We start from the raw sequence: 19,791 nt of genomic DNA, 5'->3' as shown, positions 1-19,791 counted from the left end.
TTGACCCAGTAAGGTTAAAAACCACAGAGCATAAAAATGTCTTGGTGTCATTATAAAGAAAATGCTCATACCTAAACAGAAGACCTTTAACATCCTGAAAAAGTATGTTACATCAGCTGGCACACATAAAAACTAATACAAGTTATTTTCAGTGGGTAAATTGTTGTAATGATGTTTGTGTACAAAAATAATAAGAAATCAATAGGGCAGCTGCAGCTCATCCAAAATACTGCCCCAGAGTCCTCACCCAAACCAGGAAACCGGATGTTAATACATCAGTCTTTCAATCACTGCACTAACTCTCTGTTTGTAAAAGGGGGAATGTTAAGTTGATAAAGCGGTGAACGGCCTCAGGCCCAAAAACATTCCAGAGCTGCTGGTAAAGTATTAACCGTGTAGATCTCTCAGGTATTTAGAGACATGTTTTACTCAGTATCCTCAGGACTAACCAAGTGGAGGCAGCATCTAGTTTTCTATGCCTCAAGGCTCTGGAACAAACTCCCACAAAACCTGAGATACGCAGAAACGTAAGCTCCTTTAAATCACGTTAGAAAAATAAAGTTTTTTTATTGAAAGTTGTCCTTACAGATCAAACTTTGTTTCATAGGTTAATTCTTGTCATGTGTTGGCTAGTTGTTTTCTTTGTTTTTATGTTACACTTTACTTTCCTGCTTTTCCTTTGACATATTTCCTGTTCCTTTTTTTTCACAAGAAGCACTTTGAATGACTTTACATGTCATTGGTGCCATTCAGACACAAGCTTGTCCTTACCTTCATACAGGGACTTAGCACCTCAGGGAATTCTGGTATACTCATAGAGATTTGTTTCTGTAAAATAATTAGACTCAATGTGAACCGCAAGGGTTATGATGCTTCATTGAGGTCTGAGGCATGGTAGGGCAACTTGTATAACAGAAACATGAGGAGACTCGCTTTCTGATACGTCTGGATGCTAGAAATGGAGAATCCAACACAACATCAAAAGTGTGCTGGAGTGTACACGCCAGTGCTGCAGTCGGGGCATCAATTTTCTATGGGAAATGAGTATTGAGGCAGCCAGCAATGGCTGTGAAGCACTTATCCAGAGCGCGCCTCCCTCCCTCACTGTGCTCCCCTCACTGTAACCACGGCCGGAGGGGAGGAGGTTTCCGCTGTTTTTTTTTTTGTTTTTTCTGTGCCATGGGGAGAAGAGAGCACTGGCAGCAGAATCATGTCTGCCTCCGACTCGAGTGCTACAGGACTGATCAACAAGGTACGCTCCTATCGCTGCCTCCTTTACTGAGAGAAAACCTCCCTGCATGCAAACTCAGCCTTTTCGTCCACGAGTCTTCTAAATGGCTGCTGAGACATTCAGGGGACTTCACTGTTGTTTCGTCAGAAGTGTGCGCGGGGTTCAGTCACTTTGCCTGCATCTCCCCTCTTGTCTCTCTTTTCTTTTTCTTCCCCCAGTGATGACATGCTGAACTGAACACATGCAATTGGTTCGCTCGTATTAAATGTGTTCAGCTTGAATTGTGGCATTACACTGAGATTGTGACTCACTGAGTGGCTCATCTGTTGAACCTCATCAATTTGGGTCAATAGTTTGTTTTAAAAGTCCGTTCTCTCGGCTATGAACGTATTTTGAATCAACACGGGGCAGTGTGTAGGGTCCCTGTCCCGCTGAGGACCCGCACATCTGGACTCAAAGAGATGAATAACAGGCATAAAAATGCACATGCAACTGTTGTGCAGCTTGCAGCTATATATCCCTAACCTCCCAGGGATGTCTGTGTGTGTAACTCTGAAATGTTTCATACTGTCATTTTTTTCCCAGTTATTTGCTTATTTACTTATTTATACTATGTTGTTTTTGTCCTTTTATTGAATGTTACAAATGACAGAATTGCTATGTGTCATTGTGGTCATTTTGTGTACCCTTGACCTTGTTTTGTTTATTTATACATCGTTTTGTGACTGCTTTTTGGGTTCTTTGTGTGTGTATGTATGTGTGTGTGTGTGTGTGTGTGTGTGTGTGTGTGTGTGTGTGTGTGTGTGTGTGTGTGTGTGTGTGTGTGTGTGTGTGTGTGTGGTGATGGGGTAGTCATGTCATGTATAGCACATGTGACTGTGCTGCCCTCTACTGGGGGGGATATACAACTGCTGCAGTGTCATCATCTCGTGTTTCAGTCTCTGGTGGGACTTCCAGCATGTGAGGGCTTTCTCATTATCAGTTTGTTTCCTCGCTCAGAGGAAGAGCATGGATTACTGGGTACAGTAGGTGTTTGTTGTTTAACAAGACAATGGATAGACACATCAGCCATTTCTGTGACTATGTTATCCCATCATGAATGTTTATGTCATGAAAAGGAGGAGCAAAGACAGACAGATGCATCATTTCAACCCGACATCTCCCACAGTTGGGATGTAACATCTGGGGTTTGAACTAAACTACCATAGCATTTATAGCAGCCCTGTATCTCACTGGATTAAAGCACTTTTTCTTGTGCTGAAGATCCAAAGTTTAACAATCTGTCAAAGATGTTTTGTTCCTATGAATCTCAAATATATGCTTAAGCCCTTTCAAAGAGTTTACAGTTGTGTGTTCACTTGAAAATAGTTACTGGGATGTTGCTTTTACAGATCAATATTAAAGCTTCTTTGCAGCAGACACAGACTGTATGACAGCTGCACAAGTTTGGATGTTGCTCTATATGGAATGCCAAAAATGGTAAAATCATGACTTGAAACTCTGGTGTGTTGCTGACGAGTTGTTTGCACATAAACAGCGCGTTGCTGGTGATTTGTTTTTGATTTGTTTGCCTGTGTCTACTACTGGACAGCTGTTTAACGGCGAAAAAGTATGTCCACAATGTGTTTTTGACACCCATTGATGTCTGTACTCAGTGCACCAGAATAGCAGCATAATGTGCAAAGTTTCCGCTGAATTTCATAGCAAAGAGTTTTAGAGTTTTGCTTAACCTCCCTTACCATCCTCCTTACATTGTATGGTAGCATGATAAACCATCCTCTTTCAGGCCAGGTTGTCAAAGTCCCAGTTGTTTTAAACTTTTGACTTACTGTTATGATTAAATATATGTACACGTTAGTAAAAAAAAAAAAACTTTTAATATGTATTTCCTTACTTATAAAGATAAAAACACATCCGTTGAAAACATCCCTTGGGATATGTTTTTATCGTTCCTATTTTGAAGTGTGGCTAATGAAAATGCCGCATCTTAAATATGCCCAAGAGAAATAAGAAGTGATGGATTTCTAATTAAGACTTGCTAAACATTTTTGATCATCTTGATAAAATGAATTATACATTACAAAACACAAATTGATCTTAGAGGCATCAGCTATTGTGACACACTTGGTTTTGCTAAACCACTTATTTAAAAATGTAAAAATAAACTAAACCCAGTTAATCTACTCAAATTTAATGCTGTGTTTTTTATATAACTTTTCTACTGTCAAAAATACTCATGAATATCAAGTTGTTTTATAAAAGCTAAAGACCAGGGCTGAAGGATAAATAGTTAGAAATGGAGGCAGGGCACCATTTCATCAGGTTACCTGAGTTTAAACATGCAAGAGAGACATCTTGTATGGCTTTAAAGTTTGAAGTAGGGTTGGTTAAAGTAGCAAATCATCTCTTCTTTACTTAATAAATTGTTTCATCTACTGTTTTCTTCTAAATGCGTTTGTCTGTGACACACTCATTAGTGATGAACCTTGAGACTTTAGTTTATTTTATTGTTCTTGAAATATTTGTTTATGGAAAATAGTTTCTTTAAACATTTGTTCAAGTTGGTATTTTTAATATTGTTTAAAAATTATTCACACAGGGTTGAGGGTCTAAGTATCTAAATACATTTAACTACATATTTTTTGATTGAGGTTCTAGACAGTCCCTTAAATTATCGAGGCCAAAACCTGATAACTCCTTCTAAGTGATCAACATTTACAGGTTTGCCATCATTAAAAAGATTTGCTTGTTTTGCTGACATATCACATCTCTGTAGATCCAAAGGTTGCCAACAAAACAAACAGGTCCTTAGTCCAGATTTAATCCCCTTCAAGCTAGGCTGAAATCCGTGGCTGAGATAAAGATTGAGCTATTTGGGCACAATAACAAGAAAAACCTTTTAGATAAGTCGAGGTTAGGCTTTTAAAACTCAGAAGAATGTACCAGCTGTTAAGCACGGTGGTGGTAGAATCATGCAGTGGAGCTGTTTTTCTGCCATTCAGAAAGTTGAACTGAAGAAACTAGATGGAATTATGAAGGTCAACCATATCCAGATTCTTCAACGTGAGTTTTCCAACTGGGCAATGATCCTAAACACACATCCAAACTGGTTTTGGAGTGGATGATGCGGGGTTTTGGAATGGCCTATTGAAGGTCCTCACATCTGCTCCATGAGGAATTTGTGGACTATGTTTAAAAACCAAATCTGTAGCATGAAATCAAAAGGTTTAAACAAATTCAATGATTTCTGAAATTGATCAAATGTTCAGAATCCGTTGATGATTACAGAAAGTGTGTAGCTTCCTAGGTAACATGATGATATATCATGTTAACGCAGTGTTAAGCTGTAAGGTGAGGTGATTTCATTACGATCTTCAGGATGTGAACTATGCCAAAAATAACTGGGCGAAGCATTCTGAGCTTGAACCAGGTTCTTCTTTTCTACTCTGATAGAATCTGTGCCATCTTTAACAGCCTATCATATATAAATAATTCCCAAACTCTTTGCTCTAGATGTTTGTTCAAGCTGTTTTGGGGGACTTGAGGAAATAAAAAAGATGCAGCTGGAAAGAAGGAGGGAAGTGACAAAAAGAATCTAAGGAAAAAGGTCAAATAAGCCTGAGGTTCTCTTTCTCGATATGTGAGGAATTACACATCAAGTGAAGATATTAACAATATTCTATCGGTGAAAAAGGATACAGGGGTTAACCTGTTTAATATGGGATTTTACTTTATTACCAGAAGCCAATTTAATGCCATCCAGATTAAGTGATTTATTAAAAAGTTTATTTTTTGAGGACTGTGGTCCAAATATTACAACTTCTGTCTTGTCGGAATTTAAAAGCAGGAAATTCAAAGTTATCCAGGTTTTGATGTCAACAAGATATGCCTGAAGTCGCACTAATTGATTGAATTCATTGGGATTTATGGAGAAATATAGCTGTGTGTCATCAGCACAACATGGAAATTAGTCCCATGCTGTTTGATAATTCTACCAATCGGAAGCATATATAGTAAAGAGAATTTGCCCAAGGACTGAACCCTGTGGTACTCCTCGTGATCCTAGAGTTTGTAGATTTATTATTAACATGAACAAACAGGAATCTGTCAGGCAGATGAGATTTAAACCAGACTAATGCTTTCCCCTTAATCCGTAAAGTATGTTTAAGTTTTTCTAGGAGAATCTTTGATCATATTGGCTGAGCAGACTAATATTGGTCTGGGAGGATAAGTGAGATGAGGCTTGTGTTTTAATATTTATTTAATATAAAGGAACAATTCTCTGGCTTTCTGTGTTGCTTGTGCCAACATTTTCTATTGTCCTTTAATTTCTCTTGAACTGAAAATAAACAGTTTTTTTCCTTTAGCAAAAGTTATTTATTGACTGACATTTGTCTGTTTACTCAAGTGCACAAACTTCTGTGGGTAAAAATTATCGTGACAATTTGCAAAGGCTTTTTAGAACTGAATTCAAGGTTTTGACGGTAAAATTATACGGCGGCAGATGTTTTCTTCATCTATTGTTACGGCATTTCCCATATTCAGTCTTTCTGGTTGGAGACTGGATTTCTTTCAAACACATGTTGTGTCTGAATAAAGTGGATAAACAGAGCTAGTTGTGCCGGTTGTTAGTGTTGCGGTTCTCCTGCACATCATGTTCCCATGGGAAGGGCTGCTTTGGAAAGCTACAGGAAAGGACAGGCAGGTGCAGGCACAGGTGTACAATGGGACAGACATGAAGGATACATATTATCTATTTGAAGCAGAATCTTTGATATATGCCTTTTAATTCTAATCACTTGTAGGCAGCTCTTTTAGGCACTATGTTGAGATGGATTCAGCATCTCGCCTCTGAGAGTTTGATTTCAATGTTTTCTCTCTCCTTTTGCCTGTTTTCAGGGTTCAGCCGATTCCTACACTAGTCGACCCTCTGATTCCGACCTGTCCCTGGAGGAAGACCAGGAGGCGTCTCGGCGTGAAGCCGAGCGCCAGGCTCAGCTGCAGCTAGAAAGAGCCAAGGTGGGACGCCAACTATCAGACTCTTCTCATATTCAGTTTCATTTCTTTAAAATCAGAAATACTAGAAATCTACTTTCATGCTAGTTTCTATGTCTATGCATTTGGAGTATCACTACAAACTCCTTCCAATACTTGTCTTCAACAGTCCAAGCCCGTAGCATTTGCAGTGAAAACCAATGTGAGTTACTGTGGGGCCCTTGATGACGATTGTCCAGTCCAAGGCGCGGCTATTAACTTTGAAACCAAAGACTTTCTGCACATAAAAGAGGTAATAAACGTTATAATTTAACATTATGGTAAGCCATAGTAAATTAATGCTCAATAATACTAATGCTAACCCATGGTGTGTTTTCATTACATGCAGAAATATAACAATGACTGGTGGATTGGTCGGCTGGTGAAAGAAGGGGCAGACATCACGTTCATCCCAAGCCCTGTGAAACTGGAGGCCATGAGAATAAAACAAGAACAAAAAGCAGCTGCCAGGTTAGAGCTCGCGCAACTCTCGTGGATTTATTTGTTGCCACTCTGTATTTTTGAGTTTCAGTGTCCTGATTTTTACCAGCTTCCTCTGCAGCAGACAAAAACTTTGTGAAGATATAAATAGTTCTTGCTCATGGGTTGAGCTTAATTTGGAGCCCTCTAAATTACCTCCTGAGGGGATTCATCACGCATAATAAAGTTTTGCATTATGTCGCTCCGCAGGAAAGGAGGAAACGCATCATCGGGAGGCTGGAGGTCCACCCCTCCATCTGCAGGTGAGTGGGACTGAAGGAGCCGGCTTTTCTTTTCTGTCTGCTGGGACTTGGTGCTCTCCATACATCAGATTTGCATGCTGTTGGATTCTTCAGCTGTGAAGAATCCAACTTTAAGTTGAATGTTGAACATATTGTTTCTAGGTGAAATTTTTCTCTGCTAAACATAGCACTCACGCAGACTCCAAGGTTCACACAAAGTCTGGAATTAGATTTAGATGTTTCCCAGGTCTGGATAAATGTGGAAAAATACAATAATATAATTTTATATATATAATATTGTAATTGCATTTAAAGAGTTGTCAGTAAAACACTTTAAACATTTAACTGCCCTTACAGCAGTGTTTAGCTTTGACAAATGACAGCTAACACAAATCCTTCTTTTATTTCCCATATCTAGATCCTACTTAAAAAAGCAATGCAGCATGGGGGGAATTTTCCCTGGGCAAACCTTATTAACATCACTTAAATCCTGCAGAAGCTGGATCTGCTGGCTTTAACGTGGCCGAGTTGTGACTGTTTCATTGCGCTGCCACTAAAGGTTTCGACCTTCCTTGAGATGGAAAAGCTCTGCTCTCCGATTGTGTCAAAAACACAATTCATCCAGAGACATTCACCCTGACTCCTATTCACACAGTTAATCAGGCATTCTACTGCCTCTGTGGTCTAATAATCCACTCAGGAAGAGGACTGAAATCCATAAAACCAGTCCTGGAACAAGCACAATCTTCCCCAAAAGTCATAAATTGAAAACAGAGAAAGGCCTCCTTCTGTTTGCCAATGGTTTGCCAATTCTGCTAAATGAAACAAAAAGGAATAAAAATCTCATTTGATTTAAAGCTTGTTTGAAGAATCAACCTGTCTCAGGCTTCTCTATGGGTAAACTATCAAAACGGTCAAAACATATATAAGACCCAACATATTTTATGTGTTGCACACTTGTACATTAAATCAATCAAATTTCAAAATATATTACAATTTTGAAATTTGAGCCTGGAAACAAATGGTGATTAAAAATGTGTAAGAACCCTTAGACTCAAGTCTGGACTATATAGGGTATTTTTTATTTACACCTTTGTAGCATTTTGATTTGTTTTTTTAAAAATATCTTGTTTAATGTTAATTCTGTTTGTCCTAAAAGCCAAACAGAAGCAGAAACAGGTATGTTTGTCCTTTTCCTTTGTCTCTCTACATCCTTTAACTTGCAGTCCACCGTCTGTCGATAAATGCGTGCCAGTCTAGTTTTTACATTTATAACAAATCATCTATCCAAAATAGTGTCTCCATTCATTTCAGAATTTCTGTATTCTTCCATCCTCCACCCATTGTTTGTGTTTATGACCTGTGCAGACGGAGCATGTTCCTCCCTATGACGTGGTTCCCTCCATGAGGCCGGTGGTGCTGGTGGGCCCTTCACTGAAAGGCTACGAGGTGAGTTGATCACCTGTAGAGTTATTTGGTGTCACCGCATACACGCGACCACAATAATAGATTTAATTTAGATAAAGATTGTTTAAATATTGTTTAAGAGAAGTAGGCCAGTTTTATACATCTTAAGATTTTAAAATTACAATGTCAATGATTTCCAGTAGGGAGGAAAGAGAGAATTTTTTTAAAAATTGTGTCTCTTCTCAAGATCAGGGACCGTCTTGGAGTATTCACAACACTGACTCTGAAGTTCAGACATTTCCTTTGATTACAACAACACTATACGGGTAACCAAAAAATTGAGCAAACAAAAGCAAACATGTATCTGTAATTTTGATTGCATCCCAGAAAAACAAAAGCTTTTTGATCAAGATGACACAGAGTTAGGAATATTTGCTAAAAACACAGTGTCCTTAGTATTTATTGGCGACCCTGGAAACGATGAGTTATTATTTTAATCTCACTTTAAAACATATCTGCAGTTCTCTAACTCAGAGATTTGGACCAACTCATTCCATTCTCCATAGATTATGCATCATATGGGTCTGTCTGCAATTTATAACCTGACAACAAGGGAAGATGTGCTACAGCATTTTTTAAGTACCCCTGGGATCATCATATGAGTCCAGCCTTGTTTGTCACAGTCCTAGTTGTTCTATGCCAGTAATTGCTCTGACGGTAGTTGTGAGCAAGGTCCAGGCCTATACATACTCTGCAAGAACAGAAAAAATGTTATCTCTCTCTCTCAGAGCTCAGCTGTGAGATTCCTTAAAGCCTGGAATCCACACATCATCCAAGCAGAACAAAGGTCGGAGATTAACACGTAACAATAAGCTCTACTTACTAACTCTGGTTGGTCCGGTCAAAGTTCTTCTATCCGCTTTTTTTCCACCAGCAAAAGCCTTGTCAAATGTATTATTTTGTAAAGAAGTTACCAGATTTTGTTGTCGTTGTAATGTAAACATTAATGCTGAATTATACTTTAATATGCATAAGTAGATGTATGAGAACAGGGATGTTCCCCCCAGGTCTGAAACTTGTGGTGGAGTGGAGATAGAAGAAGTTTGTTCAGTCCATATGATGATCTGTTTGAGATAGATGTCCAACTTGATAAACACAGGTTTGCATGAACTGTCCATGATGAGCAAGCTTGAAGCGACTGTGGAGAGGAAAAACTCCCCTTTGGGAAGAAACCTCTGGCAGAACCGGGCCCAACATGGTGGTCTTCTGCCGGACCAATAACGAGGTGATAGGGAGTGCTGAAGACTGGGAGAAAACACTCTGATGGGTTGAGGATGGAGGAACGTCTTGGAAGCTAGATGAACTCAGCTACGATGGTGGAGAAGGGGTTGGGGGTGGGTTGAATCGGACATCTGATTCAAAATCCGACATGATGCGATGCTGTTTGCGCTTGCTGGTTAGCAGGCTGAGACGTGGATTTGAAGTTGCTTTTAAGATGAGCGCGGGATGCTGATTAGGCTTCATGGAGGTGCGGTTCGTAGCTGATTGGCTCACATCAGAGGCGGATAGGCCTCTGATTGAATGGAGGCAGGCGATGAGTTTCTTCAATTGAACTTGCGCTTTAGCTTCATTTGTCTGCCTTGTCGATAGCTTTGCAGCAATCCCTCTTACTGAGCATGCATGAAGCGAAAGTGGAGAGGAAAACTCCCCTTTAAACGGGAAGGAAAACCTCCAGCAGAACCAGGCTCAGTGTGAACAGTCATCTGCCTCAACCGACTGGGGGTTAGAGAAGACAGAGCAGAGACACAATAAGCACAGAAGCACACATTGATCCAGCAATCCTTTCTATATTATATGGTAACAGTGGATGATCTGCCCCCCCCCCCCCCCCCCCCTGGATGATGTCACAGCTAACAGAACGCTAAACCAGGTGTACCAACTATGAAGAAGAAAAAATGACAGAGAACAAAAAGGTAAAAGATGAAATAACAACAAACAATGCAAATTGGAGAACAGTAGGAGAACTCAGCTAAGTAAGTAATACCCTGATGTCCTCCAGCAGCCTAAGCCTACTGTAGCATAACTACAAAGATTTCTCAGGATAACCTAAGCAACTCTAACTAGAAGCTTAGTCAAAAAAGAAAGTTTTAAGCTTAGTCTTAAAAGTAGAAACGGTGTCTGCCTCATGGACCAATACTGGGAGTTGGTTTTTACAGGAGAGGAGCCATTTGCGCCTTTGCATCTAAGCTGTCAGGAGCGTGACTTTGATTGACAAGTACTATTAATGAATCTGTTTGGATGGAGAATGATATAAAAAGCACAGAAAAATCTAAAGCCAGGCATATTTATGAAAGAACAGATGCAATCATTATTTTTCATTTCATAATTTATGTTTACTGTGTACTTTTTTCCTACAATTTTGATGGGGGCGGTGCCCAAATGTCCCCTGTTGACGAGCCGCCACTGGTTACTACACTGTAATATGCTGCAGCGGGAAATCCATATGGGGACACCCTGGGAGTCCAACTTTTGTTGGGTTGTATAAAACAAGACAAACCTTTATTCTGGCTAGTCTATATACAGGGTGTTAGTTAAGAAACCATTTTGTTGTACCCACAGCTTAAGATCAACACACAGTACTCACTTATAGCATTTAGTTTTCTTGTTTTCCTATCTTGAAGAGTAGCTAAGAGAAATTTGCATCTGTCATATTCTTACCCTTGGGAGACAGGAAGTCATTATTTACTAATTAAAAGTTTCCTAGACACTGTGATCAACTTAAAAAAGCATTATTTTATTGTAAGTTACATTTATATAATAGGAATTGTTTGGGATAACAACAACTATTCAAGCATTTATATAAACATTGTGCTACGGTTCAGCTGAACACCAAATTAACCCTAGCCATGCATTAGTCACATTTAATTTAGTTTGAGCTCAATCTTTGGACCTGCAGATCCAGTTTAATCTGGACTGGATTTTCAGATCCAGTGGGATTCCGATGGTTTGCCCGCATCATCCAACGGACAGCGATACTAAAGACTGCAATCACTTTCGTCAGAAGCTGTAATGTACACGACAGCCTCTTAGATCAGTTTATGACCATATGTCTCCTCATATAACCTGATTTGATTCATATTTGAAAATGAAATCATAAACACCCTTACTGCGTATGAAACCTGTTAAAAAAAAGATTTCTGTCTCTCTCCTGAATCCTTCAGCGAGGAACGAGTCTGTGGCTGAATGTGTTGAAATGCAAGGCGAGTGGTGTGTCTCTGAGCCGCTGTGTTTTCTCTCTGCCCTGATCTCGCCGCTGTGATCTTACACACTGCGTGCCAAGCCGTCTGTGTTTGTGTGCATGTGTGTGAAATATTTATGCATTGCAGTGGCGATGTGCTCCGGGGATGCTCCAGTGGTAAACACCAGCTTGCCTCTTTCTCCCTCTCCCTTTTTCTCTTCTTCTGTCTGCTTTGTCTCTCTTGTACATATTGCATACAGCCACTCCTCTATGCTCTACGACATCGACGCCTTCCTCTGTCTCCTGCACCCCCTCTTGTGGTCACTGTGTCTCTGCGTCATCATGGAAGAGCAACGCTATATAAAAGCCATCATTATTTTCACAGCTGCTAGAAAATAGATAGTACAAACATGTCCCACATATTAGAAAAATCCAATATCAATGGATTTAGACACGTTCCTATTTTATGATTACAGCATTAGTGGTGTCCCTTACTTAGCTGAAATGTTCTGTCTTTAATGCATTATCTATAACATATCACTACTAAAGCTAGTGGAGATCAACCTGTTGCTTAATTCGCCTTAGATTCAAGGTAAGCACGGTGCTTGCAAGTGAAAGAGTGCTGAAATTAAACATGTTGCATGTAAAAACAATTCACTGGGAGTTACATTTTCCTCACACTGCAGTCAGTAGAGTGATTTAGACCTGGGGCCTTTGATGACCATGGTAACAGGATGATTTTGTTTCTGATTTGGCCATCTGTTTTGGCCATTTAGTTGCCAGAGGAAAACAGCATTCGCTGATCAGTGTCCAAAGAAACCTTCTATTCAGCAGGCCAAGAGTTTTTCTGCATTTTGTACGTTCGAACAATACAGGAACATGTTCGTTAACCTGACAAGTTAAATTGGTCATGTGTAGCACTATACATTCTGCACATTATCAATCTGCTCCCATCGAATCTGTTTGGGAAACGGAGGGAGATGCAACAGAACTTTCAGCGACACCTAGTGCCCCCCTACCAAAGGTTGGTTTTAACCAATTACGATATCAAAGGAAAATCTTGTAAGCAGCAGGCGCCATTAGAAACCACAACAAGTTATGCTGGTCAAAGTACTTCTTGCTCTTTCAAAGAAGAAATTGTGGTTTCTGACTAAACAGTTGTGATAGCAGCTGCTACACGTGCATCCTCCTGCGCAGCCATGTTTATTTTGGTTCGGCTGTGGGCTCGGCAGCTCTTGCTTTCGTCACAGCTGTATGTCCCGCCTTAAACTGTAATACTGCAACATGATTGGCCAGAACCGTTTTTGGTTTGGTCCCAAACAGTTGAGGCAGTAGATGGATTCTTTGTTTGTGGGCGCACAATTACCGGAAGAATTCAGCTTGCAGGCAAGGTTATATGTTCACTTGAGAAACCAGAAAAGTACTATGATGTGTGAGGAAGACTTATTGAGATACGAAGTGCAAATGCTGATTAAGGTGTAAACCCATAATCAACTTTTGACTGCAGATAAACTGTATAAACAGGACCTAAGGGTGCTACTTTAATATTACTGTGCATTTTGTTTTACATTTCATGTTAGCTTGTCTAGTTCTGCTATCTTAAAACTTTCTTAGTGCTGCCCTATTGTTTCAAACGCTGCTCAAACGGTATGCTTTCGTTATCATAGCCCTGCATCACCCCCCATCCTCACACTTAGCCCTCAATGTCGCTAAGCACTGCCCACTTTGGTGGCATTTGAAAACATTTGTCTTAGTGGCGGGTTATGCTTTTATGTTGAGGTGGGTTATGCTACTTCAACTGATTTTTACTGAAGGTATCAATGCTTCAAATGTGCAGTAGTCGTGTTGGATTTTGAGTTTAGGGTTGGTGAGAAGACCTCCAAATTTCCAACTTGTAGTTCTGACTTCATGGGTCATTTTTGTTCATTTTTCTATTGTTGACTTCAGAATAAATTGAATAAGACCACACCCTATTGTATGGCTATTTTAGAATGTTGATATAATGGTACTGAGTTATGATGAGTTTTTTTTTTTTTTACTTGGGAGGATCATGGTAGCGAAGAATTGATTAAAACAAAAAGTAAACTTGGAGTGAACACTTAAAGGGAATCACATGGGAACCAGGGTGAGAGCAACAGCAGAATCTACTCGTGAGAGAAAGACACCCACTGTGGAAATGCAGATAAATACTTTCAGCTCATGCTTGGGCGACAGTGACACAAGAGGGTTGCTGGTTTGACTCAGGGTTGACTCCTTAAAGATACATTATTTGCTTTTGAGTCACACAGACAAGTTTCAAATCATCCAACAAATGTTTAAATCATCCAACAAATGTTTATATATATATATATATATATATATGTATCTTATTTCAAAACGTTTATTTTTTTTTAAACCATTAATAGGTAAGTATGCTGGTGTAATTTATGTCATTGTCTTGCTGTTTAATCCCAACTGAGATGAGGTCACAAAACAATGTCCAGATACTCTCCTCCTGGATTCGGTGGTGGAGAGCAGAACTCTTGGTCGCATTCCTCTCTCACTGTGGTTTGAAGTAGTACCAAAACAAACCAAAGAACCCTTTCCAGACTGTACTGTTAAACATTTTATAATATAAATGGGCTGTACAGTGGTGCAGTTGGTATCACTGTAGCCATGCAGCAAGGAGGTCCTGTGTTCAAACTGGGTCCAAGGAGCATCCCAGCCTGGGTTCTTCCTGCATGGAGTTTTCATGTTCTCCTGGTGCATGCGTGAGTTCTCTCTGAATATTCTTCCTCCCACAGTCCAACAACATGACTGTTGTGTGATGGACTGGCGCCCTTTCCAGGGTGTATCCCGTCTCTCGCCTATTGACTGCTAAAGATAGGCACCAGACCCTAAACCCCACCACCACCACCCTGCATTGATAAGACGATATAGATGATGGATGGAAGTTTTAGAAATGAATTGAAGTGATAATTGTAAAAGACTTTGTTTTTTATTTGTTCTTGAATTTCTTTAGATTGGAGCATGACATGTTCCTTTTTGAGATCTTCAGGACTATTGTATGTTGTCAGACAGGTTCTCTCTGAGTGAGTTGTTGATTCTTCATGGCTGGGTATAATTAGGTGTGCATATGGCTATGGACATTGAACCAAAAAAGAGATTAATAGCAATAAATTCAGGGTTGAAAAGGGGGTCAATTATTTTTTCACATATGATCAGGTTGATTTGGATAGGTTTTTCCCCCTTAATAAATAAAATCAGGATTTGAAAACTGCTTTTTGTATTTATACTGAGGTTATATTGAGCTCATACTGAAATTGGTTGATATGGAACATGAACTGTGATGCAAAGGAAGAGCGAAAGGAATATGTAGGGGTACAAATATACTGTACTTATTCAGTTCTGTACAAAAAGGATAAATATAGGATAAATAATGTCCTAAATATGTTATTAGAACAATTGTTTTCTAACTTTTTGCCCTTTGTGTCTCTTAGGTGACCGACATGATGCAGAAAGCCTTGTTTGACTTCCTAAAGCACAGATTTGACGGCAGGTGAGCATGGCTGTCTCCGCTGTTCTCCACAGAAACACTGTGTCTGAGCTCATGGTGGTATTCTGCCTATCGCATTTCATGGTGGGTAGGATACAGCATGATGAGAAATTATTTTTAGCTCCCTGAGAGTACACTTTCACTCCTTTGAAATGGAACAGTTGTGGACATGATGTGATAAGACCATCCTTCCTCAGGATCACTATTACACGGGTGACTGCTGATCTGTCTCTAGCGAAGCGATCGGTGCTGAACAAGAAGGCCATAATGGAGAGATCCAACACTCGCTCTAGTCTGGGTGAGTAATGAAAAAAAATCTGTCTTTGATTTCTTTTGTCTTTTTTTCTGCTGAGTACAGATCAATAAGAGCTAAGAATAAATACCTCTCCTGTCTCTTAAGTTAAAAATAAACTCCAGTTAATATTACTGATGTGAATTTTGTTTGGTTTGCTCGCAGCTGAGGTCCAAAGCGAGATAGAGAGGATCTTTGAGTTGGCAAAGTCTCTTCAGCTGGTCGTCCTGGATGCAGATACCATCAACCATTCCAGCCCAGCTCCTCAAAACGTCTCTGGCTCCCATCATCGTCTATGTTAAAGTCTCCTCACCCAAAGTACAGTAACGTTCCATTAAGTTAACGAAAAACATCAATCAAAACACGTTTCTCCTCTTTTTTCATTCAAAGCAGTATCGTGTAACTGTTAGTCACTAGGGGCTCTAGACTAGGGACTTCCAGGTTTAGTGCCCCTGAAGGCTACTATAGACACTCCACTGTTGCTAAATTAAACAGGTCTCCCTCCGTGTTTTGGAATCTGATAGCAGACAGCTTTGGACCAGCAGATCTAAAAGTCATGGAGTTACTTGGAAAGATAAGGCCACATTCATCCCTCTAGATTAAATCCTACATCAGAGGAACAAAAAATATGTCTGATCAGCTGTCATATCTATTGCATTTTTGTTGTTGTGGCAGTCCTGAGCTGTAACCTAGAATGGGTCATGTGACCTAGAGCTCTGCTATAGGTCACATGACCCATTCAAGGACTGATCCGACCCTCTCAAGTTACATAGGCGACTTTTTTGAGAATGGCAGCTACACGGAGCATCAACCATGCCAATATTGACCTGAAAATCATTTAATATATCTAAATTGAGCTAATGCTTGGGTCAAATCTTACATGGTGCTTCTTTAAAAGAACGGCAATAATAAGTATGTTTCAATAAGGAGGAAAACAGTCAACTGTATTTGATCAATAATTAATAATTTTTTACTTATTTGGATAGAAATGTCAAATATTTTATGGTTTCATTTCTAGTTTTGCAATATTTTATTAGATATTTACTGTTTATTGTTTTATACTTTTATCATTTCATCTAAGACATTCATAACAAATGTTAACTTTTTTTTTTTTTTACTTTTTATGTTCTTTAGGTTTATCAGTAAAGCTATGTTTGCTCAAGCCACATAACTGCAGATACAATATTTATGGACTTTTCAGGCTAGATATGTTAAATTAAACTAACTGAATGCAATTTGAACAATACTTTAAATATTCATGTTTGATTTATCCTACAGGTTCTTCAGAGGCTGGTAAAGTCTCGAGGGAAGTCCCCAAAGCAAGCACCTCAATGTCCAGATGATGGGCTGGGGACAAGCTGGCTCAGGTGTCTCCCGTATGTTTCCCCTGTTTTCGTTTCAATCTCAATCTCAGTCTAAATGTTTTATTTATATATTTATTAATAAGCAAAATGTGAATGAGCCAACAGGGTAGTTTCCATCAGTAGTCCCAGTGCCTGATGGGGAAAAAGATTCAGAAAGTCATAATAAATAAACAATGAAGCTGAATGTTTTGTAACTTTTGTGTTTTTGGGCCCTTCAGGAGATGTTTGATGTAATCCTGGATGAGAATCAGCTTGAAGAGGCATGTGACCACCTAGCAGAGTACCTGGAAATTTACTGGCGAGCTACACATCTACCTTGTTCTGCCCCGATTAACCCAATACAGGACCAAAATCTGGTCACCCCCACCTTCAGCTAACTCCAGCCAGCAGGTATAAACACACAACCAGTTCAAATCTTATACGGGCATTTAGTTTCTATTCATTCTTTCAAAAGTTTCACCCTCTCTCCTTTTTGTGTCCGAAATAGTTTTCAGAGACTCAAGAGTTGATAGAATGATCCCAGTCCCAGATGTAGGTGAGCAGAAATATTTTTATGAGTAAAAGAAGGTCATATTTGATTTTTCTTTATTATTACTTTATTTAACCAGGAAAGGCCCACTGAGATTTGAAATCTCATTTACAAATGTATCCTGGATTTTATTTATTTATTTTGATTGCTATGGCTTCCACTTTAAGGATTTGTGGGGATGCTTCGAAGTGGGGTCCTGTGGGGTTGTAGTCAGCAGTCAGTATCTTGTTTTTCTGTGGACAGCTCTCTGAGGAGAAGAAGAGAAGTTACCATCATATAGTTGAGCTAGTCAGCGATTGGGCCTGTTCTACAATTTGATTCCTGTCACCGTTTCATCCCTGCAGGGGTCATGGTGTGTACCTATCTGTAGCGGTTATTTGACAAAGCACACTTTGAAAAAGTCCCCAATTCATCCCAAGCCAAAAACAGGCACAGACACACACACACCTACCTAATTGGAATTTAGACAGACCAATTAACCGAACAATCGTGTTTTTTGACTGTGGGGGGAAGCCAGAGTACCCAGAAAGAAATCACGCATAACCAGGGAGAACATGTAAATTACATGAAGAAAGCACTGGGGCCAGGATTCAAACCCCGGACCTTCTTGCTGCAAGGCAACAGTGCCATCACCTTTGCTACATTGTAGCCCCCATGGAACATGTCTAGCAAAAAAAAAAAAAAAATGATTTGCTGAGCAAAACCAGGCAGAGGAAAAAAAAAAAGCTATATGATATAAAGAAAAGATGAGGTGGAAAAAAATCTGTGAAATTAAACCTCTTGGGTGTCTTTGTTTCTTATACTGGATTGATTTAGAACAATGCTGATAATGGACCAGGAACTAACACATAACTAATCAGTTATAAGTTATGCATGATTCATCTTCTTTAAAAATCACAACAGACTTTATTATAGTTAGAGTAATGATTAAAATCAGTAGCATAAAGAAAGAGTGGGGAATTTTCCTTTTTGAAATAAAAATGGGGATTTAATGTACGTTTCTGAAATCGGTTTACAAATATCAATACCTAATTTATGATAATGTTGACTTATAACCTAATTTTGAAGAAGACAAACAGCATAACTTGAAAGCAAAATGAAATTAAATACTTTGAAAACTTGACAACATTATAAAACATAATTTTGATAAACATTGCGTAGAATCCATATAAATCTGTGTATGACAACAAAAGGAAAATGACACACACCAGCAAGCATTTTCCCTTTATAAACCACAGCTGCACCTCAAGAAAAAGCAAAGAACACATATCCTAGAAAGGTGTTTATTAAATGTGTAAATCAGAGGTAAAACCACAGGTGTTGTCCAAATTAAAAGAACCTGTTAAAAAGTTAGTTGATCATAGTTTTTAAATGTCGAATGACAATTAAATTTCTCTAAGGCTGTGTTGTCCAGATCATCATTCTGAGGAGGGAGTGAGACCAGGAAAAATGAGAGGTTTTCTCTCCAATTATGAAGAATCCTTTGCATGAAAAGTTACATATGCAAGTTTCAGGCACCATTTTGTGCATTACACCAACTTTATAAATGGGGCCCCAGGACTTTTATAGCTTGAAGCATCTCATCGTAAACATATTTCACTGACAAAAGATCCCCGGACTCAATGAGACAAAACAAAGTTCTGCTTGCCTCCTATTCTAATCAATCCATTATCCCATCACAACCTTCAGGATCATAATTACACTAAATTGTGAAGTGAAGGAGAATCACAACATCTGTTGTTACCAACAGGTGAAGATTGCAGCTTCGACTAGATCATGGAAAAGATCTACTAGAGTGTGGAGAAATGTTGTTCCACATGTTGCATGCAAGATATGGTTCAAAACATGTGCTAGAAAGAAATAATGCCAACATGGGAAGAGTGGTGTTTTTTGGAATCTCCCCTAAGGTCAACTCTGTTTCACTCTTGGTGCAAATTAGCTTTGCTAATGAACAAAGAAAAGCCGATACCTTTCCTTGTTGGGCTGTTCTATATTTGGTTCTAAAATTCATATCTATGACAAATTGTATTTTATTTCTCACTTCATTCAATGATCACAGTGTGCATGTGTGAATTTACAGGAAAAAAGGGGGAGGTAGTTGAAAAGCTAATAGAGAATAAAAGGTTAAAGAGGTGTTTCTAAACACCAAATTTGTGAACACTGATCCTTTTCCAGGATCAGCTTTGCGCTGTCGGCTGGGGTCAGAACAGTCCAAGACATGAAGAGCAGGGACCACCCAGGGGGCAGGCACATTCCTCCTCTCATCAAAGCCAGGACACACCTTTCTCCAAAGCTGGGGCTGAGAAAAGAGTAGGGCCCTTGAATGAAAACGGTGAATGAGCGAAAGTCTGGTGGAGGGCTGGGACAGTGAGAAAAAACACACGACACAAGACGGGAAGATGTGAAGATGGCAAACCATGCTGCGACCTCCCTGCGGCC

General features: G+C 39.4%; 1 protein-coding gene across 1 annotated transcript; it reads left to right on the top strand.

Annotated features, from left to right (window-relative positions):
• The first annotated feature begins 1,167 nt into the window (after positions 1–1,167).
• On the top strand, positions 1,168–17,355 carry cacnb3b (calcium channel, voltage-dependent, beta 3b). The gene is given in 17 exon segments (XM_012866472.3): positions 1,168–1,252; positions 6,131–6,250; positions 6,396–6,518; positions 6,615–6,736; positions 6,956–7,008; positions 8,147–8,166; positions 8,356–8,436; positions 15,112–15,170; positions 15,365–15,465; positions 15,625–15,710; positions 15,712–15,777; positions 16,738–16,773; positions 16,775–16,804; positions 16,806–16,835; positions 17,042–17,185; positions 17,187–17,213; positions 17,311–17,355. Coding segments are annotated over 17 exon segments (1,170 nt in total). The 5' UTR covers positions 1,168–1,210; the 3' UTR covers positions 17,341–17,355.
• The last annotated feature ends 2,436 nt before the right edge of the window (positions 17,356–19,791 follow it).

The sequence above is a fragment of the Fundulus heteroclitus genome, chromosome 1, assembly GCF_011125445.2.
Source record: "Fundulus heteroclitus isolate FHET01 chromosome 1, MU-UCD_Fhet_4.1, whole genome shotgun sequence".
NCBI lineage: Eukaryota > Metazoa > Chordata > Actinopteri > Cyprinodontiformes > Fundulidae > Fundulus > Fundulus heteroclitus.
The sequence above is the reverse complement of the archived record's forward strand: the minus strand, read 5'-3'. Positions and strand labels throughout refer to the sequence as shown.